The following is an 11,089-nucleotide window of genomic DNA, read 5'->3' as shown; positions in this document are numbered from 1 at the left end:
TTCAGTCCACTATATCTCTGTAGTCCAATATATTGATGGTCTTCATAATTTTCTCAGGAACAATACAAAGAAAGATATTACAATACAGTTGTAAAACCTGCCTGCAAATCATTGTGTTTTCAGTTTCTCAGATTTGCAGTATTAAAGTAATTAATTGATCGCTGATGACAACACAAAATCTTCTCATACCTGGGATGCACGCCTCAATTTAAGGCCCACATAATATAAGTATAAAACTACCCCTCAGATGTAATTAATATCCTTGATTACCTTGTTTGGCAGCTTGTTGATCCTTTGGCCTTGTTCTTTCTGTCAGATTGAGCGTTTGCAGAACGTTCACCTGTGTCGCGCCTATGAAGCACAGAAGAAGCACATTTCTGATAAGAATGCACACGAGGGAGGAGCAGGAGAGAAACTTCTGTACCACGGGACGACCCAGGAAAATTGTTACTCCATAATGAAAACTGGATTCAACAGGCGCTTTGCTGGACAAAATGGTGAGTGTTTTTATAGTCTACAATTACAGAACATATTAGCATTTATCTCCTAAGGTTTTGAAAAGTACCAAATGCAAACTGTCAGTGCCAACAACTTGCATAACATGTTTTAACCAAAGTCAACACCGGAGTCTTCTTACATTTGCACAAATATTTTCAAAGCACTGAACAAGTAGAACAAGGAGAGTAGAGCTACAATTAAATGTGGAAAGAAAAAAAACATTGTCTTTACATTAACAGGTTTTCTGTTTCAGGGCATAATAAAAGTAACCTGGTCCTTAGCAGTCTAGTCTTAAAATTAAGTTAATAAAACCCCGGTTGATAGGGAAACATGATATATTAAGTTTCATTATTCTTTTAATAAAAATTAAGCAAAAGGGGGAACCAGTGTATGAAAACTAAAGTGTCCCCTTAAGAAAACATCTTTATAAAAGCAGGAGTTTGGGCATTCTACTGATCTAGAGCATTCAGGTGTGTGTCAACATAATAACACAATTTTCCTAGGAGTGGACTTCCAAGCAAAGTTGCCCCAAGGTCAGGACCTTGCAATGCTCAAAGAAATTGTGAAACACCCGAGAGCTACATCTCAGACTCTACAGGCATCAGTTAGCATGTTAAAATAAAGTTCATCTCTATGCTTTGAGATTAGAGACAATCTTGCCTAAAATGATTCATTCAGACCAGAATGGCTTTATCCAAGGGAGGCAGGGGTTTCACAATATACGGAGGGTCATGATTATCATTTATGAGAAAAAAGAGACCAGAGACAATGCGTTAATCTCAATGGATGCAGAAAAAGCCTTTGACAGGATCGAATGGCCATTCTTATTTGAAGTTTTGAAAAAGTTTGGTATTGGAAATATATTTTTTAAATGGATTCAGTTGATATACTCCAACCCTCAAGCAGAGATTTTAACTAATGGTCTTTTTTCCGCACCATTCAGGTTATATCGTGGAACTAGACAAGGGTGCCCCTTGTCACCTCTCTTGTTCACCTTGGCAATTGAGCCTCTTGCAATGGCAATTCGGAATCATAAAAGCATATCAGGAATTAAAGTAGGCAATGCTGACCACCGTATTGCCCTATATGCAGATGATGTGATCCTGTTCTGCACTAATTTAAACAAATCAATACCATCCATATTAAGTCTCATTAATACATTTAGTACATTTTCGGGTTATAAAATAAATTTTGATAAATCCGAAATATTATTTTTGAATAAAAATGAACGACAATATCCTCCAATCAATACTCCCTTTCTGCTATCTAAACATGGGTTTACTTATCTGGGTGTGAAATTAACTCACACAATTGAAAATATTCTGGCATCCAATTATAATTCCTTAACGACGTCAGTTACTGCACTTCTAAACAGATGGATGAAACTACCTATATCTTTAATTGGTCGTATTAATATACTAAAAATGTCAATTTTGCCAAAATATCTTTACCTTTTTCAATCAATACCTCTCTCTCCACCAAACTCTTTCTTCTTAGATTTGCAAAAACTATTCCGAAACTTTATTTGGAATAACAGAAGACCAAGACTCAGAATCTCATTATTATACCTCCCTTATGAAAGAGGAGGTTTACAACTTCCAAATTTAAAGTGGTACTTCTGGGCTGCTCAAATCAGAGCGGCAATGTTTTATTTTGTTAATGAGCAAATTCCAGTGTGGGTTTCTATGGAGTCTACAGAAATCAAAATTCCCCCTAACTTATATCTTTACTCAGCCGACAGGAAGACACTAAATAAGCAAACTAAGAACCCCTTTCTAAAAACACTATAATGATCTGGTTTGAAATACATAACTACTTGGGAGAAATGATACAACTGTCTAGGTTTACTCCGATATTTGGAAATAACAACTTTCTTCCTGGTAGGGCGGATGCAGGTGTTAAATTTTGGTTCGATCAAGGTATAAGAAAAGTGTCTGATATATTTAGGAATAATACTCTTATGTTTTTTGAACAACTCAGAAGTACTTTTTCTATTCCTGCCAAACATTTTTTAAAATTTCTTCAATTAAGAAATTTTATCTTAACCACACAAGGTAACAGCTTAAAAATCCCCACCTACTCCTATATAGAAAACAGTTATAAAGCATCTAAATGGGAGAGGCCAAGTTTCTGCATTGTACAAATTATTTATGGAAAATTCCAAAGAATCAACACAGTCTATTTTAGAGGCTTGGAGGAATGATTTGCAAATGAACATATCTGATGATGAGTGGTATAAATCATGCTCCTTGGCCCAGAGTCTGACAATTAATGTGCAATCTCGGCTACTTCAATATAAATGGTTAACAAGACAATATATTACTCCGTCAAAAATGCATCATTTTAACTCAAACATCCCAGACACCTGTATTAAGTGTGGAGTGGACAGGGGCACTTTATTTCACTGTATATGGGAGTGTCCACATGTGAAAATCTTTTGGGAAAAGGTAATAAATCTGTTGAGTCAAATTATTGGTGATGTGATTCCACTTCATCCTAAAATATGTATTTTAAATATATACCCAAATAATTTTGTACCTGCTGCAAACAATAGAGCTCTGTTAACGATTGGACTTTTGGAAGCCAAGCGCTGTATTGCTATGTGTTGGAAAAATCAAAAAATATGTGGACTATCTCAATGGCTTAATGGACTGACATCTATACTATCTATGGAGAAAATAACTTATACATTAAGGAATAAACTGGACAAGTTTTGGGCGATATGGTCTAAATTCTACAACTTTCTGGAGAGCTGCAAAGTATACACTGTGGACTTAACAGCCTGAAACTCTAACTTGATTTGTATATCTGTCCTTCCCTTTTGTTATGGTTTGCTTTGTTTTTGTTTCTAGTATTATGTTGTTTCTGTTTCTGTTGTTGTTGTGGTTTTGTTTTTATTTATTTATTTTATTTTTACTTTATTATTTTTTATTTATTTATTTATTTATTATATATATATATTTTTTTTTTGCTCATGGTGCATCATGTAAAACCGGTTAAAACCAATAAATAAATGTTTTTAAAAAAGTTCATCTCTGTACAGCTAGAAAACAACTGAAAGAGTATGGCTTGTTTGGAAGGGTTGTATTTTTTAGTGCAGATACAAGACTAGTGCACCTTACAGTCATTCAGTTGACCATGAATGCCTCTGTTCTAGAGAGTCTAATGCGAGGCTATCTGTCTGACAGCTAAAGCATATCCAAACTGGATCATGCAGCAGGATATTGATCCCAAGCACAGCAAATCTACAACAGAATGGCTGAAGAAAAAGTGCTGCAATGGCCCAGTGTCCTTACTCAAATGCTGTGGTGGGACCTTGGGAGAGCTGTTCATAAATAAATTCCTGCAAACCTCAATGACCTGAAACAACGCAGTAAAGAAGAAGGGGGCTGAAATTTCTCCATAACAATGTGCAAGACAGATAAAATCACACAAGAAATGATTACTTGAAATTATTACTACTTAAGATGGTTTAATTATTAAGGTATTGAGTCGTAGGGTCTTAGTTTTTCATACACTGCTTCTGCATTTTGGTTTAGTTTATTTTAAACAAAATTTACTATCCTGTATGAGACTTAACAGATTTTTTACCTTATGAAGTGGTACGTGAGAAAAAACACTTTGTATTAATAGTTTTTTTACTCCATCAGTCCATTGAGCGGGCGTTGGTTGGCATGAGCAACCAACTTTGTGAACACCATAACACAAAATGAGGCAACATAGGATTTTCAAATTAATATCATAGGTGTTGTTGAAATCTCCCAATTCTTTGAATCTTTGGGCTGAAGGAAGGACAATACTCGGTGTATAAATGCTCAATCAACAATCATTTATTTCCATACAATTCAACACAAAGAGCATTTAGAACCATCATGATGGGGAGACATGCCTGAAGAGGGTCACAGCAGTCTCAAAATGGTGACGTGTTACTCAGCTTCTTATAGCCGCTAGTGGCCCCCACCTAGTCGTAAAAGCCCAAACATTCACATTCTTTCTCTGTTACGGCGCCTAAGTTATGACCTCGGCTCCCTGTCTTTCTCTGCTCTCTGTAAAGGTGGGGGTATGGAATGTGGTCTATCTCCCCTGTCTTAGACACAGAGTCTCCTGAACAATCTTTCTTTTTATGATTCAACAGTAAAGCATGTCAAGAAAACAGTGTAACACATTCACAGCAGATCAAGGATACAGAGTGATGCACACTTATCTAATAAACTAATAAGTGAATATGTTCTTTTAACTCAAAAGTATAATGAGAACTAAACTACATACAGATCACACACTCTATATTAAAGGGTATAATATGATCTACAGCAGTATTCTAATTCAACTACTTTGATTACATATATAAGGTAACATATAATAACAGAATAATCTGATAGTGTCTCTATTAAAAATCTTGTATAAGTTCAAATCTCAGTGGCCTTGAAGTCAGCACCCCTGTTTCAGTCTTTTTTAAAGATGACATTCAGAGTTTTTTCCCAATTTGCATTCAGTGAATTTTCATAATAGTAGTAAGCCTTTCACTGTTTCTGACTACCAGGAAAGAAAATGTTGTCCAATCAAATTGTTTTTAATTCTCCAATGTTTGTAAGGTAATCAGAAGACTGAAATAATGTTTTGGGGAAAAAAAGTTTTTATTTTTAAGATATCACATGCTCACTGTAGAGGACATTGGAAGGCCAAACAGGTAAAACTGAACTTTGATGGCAAACAGTTGCTCCCCCCGACCCAAAAAAAGGGGTAAACCTAAGAACAAGTTTAACATCCACAGACCAGCATCACTTTTGATTAGTTCTGTTGTGCTTATTTGGAATGATGCTTCAAAAAGCAATTCCCCTTATTGGAATCACAGAGAAATACCTTGCACTTTGTGCACATCACTTATGTTTTGCTCTTGCAGTTGGATCTGCGACATCTTGACGCATCTGTTTCATGTCCACCATCTCTGGAAGATGGATAGCAACATAGCGTCTCAGAGCTTCATTTGGCTGTGGTTTCCACTTTTGTTGTGGGGGAGTAGAGTCATCTTCACTGTCACTTGCGCTTCCTGCTTGAGCCCAAGTAATCAACTCTTCACCAAGGAGCAGCTCGAAGTCGAGGAACTTCAGTGGTTTCTTCCTCCACAACTGCAAGTCACTTCTATACCAAAGCCACGAGTTGTTTATTTCCAAAATAAAAAAAGTGTAGAACTGCACATGCTGTCTGAGTGCAAGAGGCCATCCTGTAGAAACTCAACATTCGGTCAACAAGGTCACGCTACCCATGTTGGTAGTGTACTCAGCAACTGCCAGTGGCTTTGGCACCTGGACAAACTTTTTGTCTTTCTTGGATCATCTTGTGCATGTGTCCTGAGGTTCAATACCATAGGCAGAGGATGCCTCATGAAGGTTCCAGTTCCAGTCAGCTCTTTCATCTTTAGGGTTTCAAGGAGGTTAATAGTTGTAAAGAACCTGTCAAAGAACAGGTGGGTTCCTTGGGGAACAGACTCTGCCAAATGAAGAACAGTTTGCTCTCCAATGCCTATTCCTCCTGTATCTTCAAAGGTAGTCTTGCCTTGGTAGACCACAAAGTCTAGTTGGTGCGGCTAAGACAAACATCTTCAATCCAGTTGGGCATGACTTGCCTGGTACATACAGGCGCACTGGCGCAATTGTTAAACAAAATTTGGCATTGTTTTAAAATAGTCAGATATGCGGATGTAGAACCCACACACAGGACTCTTTGAATGAAGACAGTGTGTTCATTTACAGTGAGGTGAGTGACAAAATGCAGAATATTTTCTTCTGGCGATTATTGTCTCCATTTCCTCTGTTCCCAAAACCTGTGCGTGAGCTCGATCCACCTGTTTCCGTGATTCTGCAGGAAACACTCCAAAAGCTGTTGTTCATGACGGGGAAACCACTCTCTGGACCCGGACTTGCAAGTAGACCAGAACACATCACACACACATGCACACACACAGATGAGGAAACAGGGAACTTGAAGGCACATCACCATGGCAAGGCACCCAGTGAGGACAGTGGGCCATGACAAAAATACAAACTCAAGATGTACTTTGAATTCCTGCTCCAGAGTGGACGCCGACTGGACTGTTTAGCTTGATCTGACTCCTCAATATCTGCTTGCCCTGCCTGAATTTCATCCTCAGAGCTCCCTGAATCATCTTCCTCTGCTTCTTGCTCAAACAATGCATCTTGATCTTCTTCATCAGATAACTCAAGATCTGAGTTTCCCTCAACAATGTGCAATAAAATTCAATATGCTTCTGATCATTTGAAAAAAACAGAAGAAAATGGAGGAAATAACTACAAATGTCCACTACAGAGAACATTTCTTTAAACCAGGGGTCGGCAACCCTAGGCACGCGTGCCACAGTTGGCACGCGAAGGAATAAATGATGTCACGACCATAACTAGACTGGCCATCGGGCATACCGGGCATTTGCTCGGTGGCAAGATGACGGTGTAAACAATGAAAGGTGGTGGATTGGCCAGATGCTGGCCGGTGTGTAAAAATAACTCAGTTGTTTGGTGGTGGCATCGCGGAGCTTCCACAGACTGAGTAACATTAGCAAGTGGTGGAGGCCAGCAGGTGGATGAGGGAAAGGGGAGGCAAGAGGAGGAGAGACCCAGAGGCGGCCGCCGGTCCGATGTGTCAGGTGAACTGATTGTCCGACTTCAGGCTAAGAATGGAAAAAGACACAAAGGTGGATTTATTTCGTCGTTACACTGCACAGCTGCCTCTTCTTCTCTCATTCTCTCCTGTTGCTACTTTAATCATGAAACTGATCAATGATCAGCTGATCGGCTTTTCTCTCTTGTTTGTTTATCGCCCACTTTGCGCCAGAAAGAGGAAACCATGTCGCGCTAAACAACAGCAGCACGTTTAAGCTTGATCAGCTGTTGTTAGAATTTATTTAATATTAATTTCTAGTATCAGCTGATGTTTGCTGGAGCCACAGCTGTAAAGCTGCTGGTCATGATGTCGGTTTGGTTATCTGGTGAGAGGGAAACATGAAGATGAAACCAGGAGATGTCCTTACTGAATCATCAGAGCTGTGATGGAGAAACAGGTTTACCTTTTAGGTGACATAAATGATTGAAGGGAAGTTTTGAACTGTTTCTGAGAGACAAATAACACCAAGATCCTTTTCTAAGTAGCTGACAGCTGGTAACTGTGCAGGGGCGGGTCTAGCAAAGCTTTGCCAGGGGGGCCAGGTAGGGCATTAACAGGGAGAGGTGGGCACAAAGAAATACTTTTCTTTCTTATTCTCATTTAAAATGTCTGACTGTTATTAAATAATTATCTGAATCTTACAACCAAATCAGATTTTCTCTCACATAAGTGTCCTCAGGTAGCTGTCTGAATGCTGGACACTCGGAGACCTGTGTCTCTGAGTGGGAGACCAGAGATCACATTAACATGTGTGTCTCTGTATTAACAGACATGCCATATTGGCTTAGTTTATTTTTCTTATCATTGTTGTGAGGAGACCATAAATAGCATTTGTATTTTCTGTTGTACAGTTCATTTGCTCTTATGGAGTTCTTGTTATGGATAAAAAGTCTTTTTTTGTTTCAAAATAGCTGATAGCTGCCAACATCTGCAAACAAATATAAATCTATAAAGTGGTTCTGTATTGTGTGTAACTGTTCATATAGAGCATTATTAAATTTATTGCTAATGCAATCATATGGCACGCTGACTTCTGAGGAAATTTTAAATGGCACTCACCATCAGAAAGGTTGCCTACCCCTGCTTTAAACACTTCAATACTATCCTTAATTAAAGTAAAATTAGTATACTATGGTTTAATGTGTTATTATTAAGGGACTTATCTAAAATATGTTAACAACATTTATAGTCAAAAATTGCTCAATAAAATGTTTTATGCACTTACTTTTTTTTCTTCCCATAAAATGTGCTTGTAGTGATGGCCGTCATGTTCCTTGATGAAAAAACTAAAGTTCCCAAAGCCTCACCTCTTCACATTTGGTATCATTGGAAAGCCCTAAATGTGCTCTGTAGATACCAAAAGGAGGTAATTCTGTAGTATGTAGTGGATGGGAGATATTCAGGTTTAGAAATGTCCTCTACAGAGGACAAATTTGTATTACTGATGGTCAGGAGGACATGGGTGTAAGTACAACTGTATGGAATTTTTGGGCCAGAGCACAATTTGATAAGAGAAGTGTTAAAGGATGTTCCACACTTCAGAGAACTGACTCTTAAGGTGCATAGAGTTAAGTGTTAATTACAGTATTTGTTACTAGTTACCAATGAGGAGAGTTAATGTGTTTAATGAAACCTTTGACAAGTAACAGGCAGTCAACTATAACCACTGTTTGGTCCTGCATACTGTCATGACAATGCAGGTAAGAATACACTGTGATTACGCGCACATAAGAATGAATAAATTATTTTCATGTCTGGTGACATTGGTGTTTGAAGGATGACATGGAAGGCAGGGATTTGTTTTTTGTGTTTTTTCTTTTTACACTGTTAAGCATTTGTAGCTTTAGCGACACATGAAACCTGGGGGTTTAAGTGTCGGTGGGGTTTTAAGTGATTGTGAAGATGTTTTCAGGTCTAGTACAATAACAGCACTTGATTCCTTATCAGGTTGAAAGATGTTTTTGTGTTCCTGTCAATCAACAGTGTAGTTAAAACACATGGTGAAAGATATGAAAGTAACAGTATGAACTAGTAATTCTCTGTTCTACAGCTTGTACTTCCAGGGTATTTGTGACACCTAAAGAGACTACTGCCAGGAGGCTGAGGGGTATCATGTAATTAATGTTGCAAGTCACTACAGTGTAAAGAGGATCACCTATTGCTAATTTTGTTTTTTTCTTTTCACACTCAGCAACTTCATACGGTCGCGGGACCTACTTTGCTGTAAAAGCCAGCTACTCAGCCCACCCCACCTACTCCAAGCCAGCTGCTGATGGTTCTCAGTTAATGTTCGTCGCCCGAGTCCTCACAGGCGTCTACACTCTAGGCCAAAAGGATATGATGGTGCCTCCACCTCGAGACCCCCAGCAGCCTCACGACCGCTATGACAGCGTGGTAGACAGAATGTATAAACCCAGCATGTATGTTGTGTTTCATGACAACCAAGCGTACCCTGACTACCTCATCACATTCAAGGGAGAGTAAAGGAAAAGTGTTTTCCACTGTTTACAAAGGAAGGTGTCTTAAAAACCCCAAAATAATAATATAAAACTTATATATGTACATTTGTAAACACAAAATTTTTTATGAATTTAAATTCCATCCATCCATCCATCCATTCGCTTCCGCTTATCCTTTTCAGGGTCGCGGGGGGCGCTGGAGCCTATCCCAGCTGTCATAGGGCGAGAGGCAGGGTACACCCTGGACAGGTCGCCAGTCTGTCGCAGGGCCAACACACAGGGACAGACAACCATTCACACTCACATTCACACCTAGTGGCAATTTGGATTATCCAATTAACCTATCCCCACAAGCTGCATGTCTTTGGACAGTGGGAGGAAGCCGGAGTACCCGGAGAGAACCCACGCAAACACGGGGAGAACATGCAAACTCCACACAGAAAGACCCCGGCCTGATGGTGGAATTGAACTCAGGACCTTCTTGCTGTGCGGCAACAGTGCTAACCACCGTGCCACCGTGCTGCCTAAATTAAATTATTATTGAATTATATCTGATTTTAAACTTAATTATTGATCTGCCACTGAATTTGTCATGGTCCTGGGCCATGTTGGCCCAGTATTCTTAGTTTTTGTGTGTTTTGTATTTTGTTCCCTATTTATGCCTTGGTTCCTAGGTTATTTAGTTAAGATGTTCCTTATTTGGTTACCTCCTGTGTGCCCCTGTGTATCTGTGAGCCCTCGTCTCTCCTTGTGTTTTATTCCATGTTTTCCCCAGCCCGTTATGTCTGTGTTCTCCCCGTGCTCTCTCTCCTCCTGTCTGAACCTCCGTGTACTTCCTGTTTTACTTTGACAGTCTCTCGTCAGCATGCGTCATGTTGTGTTCACTCCTGCCCTGTCTCGTTATGGTTATCTGTGTCAGCTGTGTTCCCCGTGTGTTCCCACTTCCCTCGTTAACCCTCTGTGTATTTCTGTCTGCGTCTCCCTCAGTTCGGTGTCGCATTCTCCCTCATGACTGTGTGCCCCGCCGTGTGTTTCCTCGTAAGTCCGTTCCTTAGTACTTCCCAGTTTAGTTTCATGTTATTTTGTATCGTTGTCATCTTTTGTCAGCAATAAAGCTGTATTTTGAGTTCAGTCCTGTTTTCCCATGAGTTTGTGTTTGGGTCCTATTTCCTGCCTGCCACACAGCCAGTTCATGACAGAATTAGTTAAACAGTAGCTGCTTCTGATTGAATGAAATGAAAAGTCCTGAGAACCAGCCTTTTATGGCCTCATTTATGGCCTCTGTAATGGACATTTGTTTTTAGTCAATATCTTTTGACCTCTTTGAGCTACCCTATTAAGTCCTGATGTACTAAATAGAGGACATCCTGGGCTTTCCATTGATATCTCATGTGTTTGGATTGTCTCTATTACTTCTAAAGAGGAAGAAAATCACCAAAAAAGGTCAATGGGAAGAG

The 11,089-nt window shown here is 39.3% G+C and overlaps 1 protein-coding gene across 1 annotated transcript; it reads left to right on the top strand.

Moving 5' to 3' along the window:
* Window positions 1–78: 78 nt before the first annotated feature.
* Window positions 79–9,743, top strand: LOC102308920 (protein mono-ADP-ribosyltransferase PARP15). Its single transcript, XM_005952231.3, has 2 exons — window positions 79–497; window positions 9,365–9,743. Exons 1-2 carry the CDS (start codon window positions 458–460, stop codon window positions 9,655–9,657), a joined length of 333 nt encoding a protein of 110 aa, XP_005952293.2. The 5' UTR covers window positions 79–457; the 3' UTR covers window positions 9,658–9,743.
* Window positions 9,744–11,089: the final 1,346 nt, after the last annotated feature.

The sequence above is a fragment of the Haplochromis burtoni genome, unplaced genomic scaffold (assembly GCF_018398535.1).
Source record: "Haplochromis burtoni strain Fernald_Lab_line unplaced genomic scaffold, NCSU_Asbu1 Contig_1427, whole genome shotgun sequence".
Classification (NCBI taxonomy): domain Eukaryota; kingdom Metazoa; phylum Chordata; class Actinopteri; order Cichliformes; family Cichlidae; genus Haplochromis; species Haplochromis burtoni.
The sequence above is the reverse complement of the archived record's forward strand: the minus strand, read 5'-3'. Positions and strand labels throughout refer to the sequence as shown.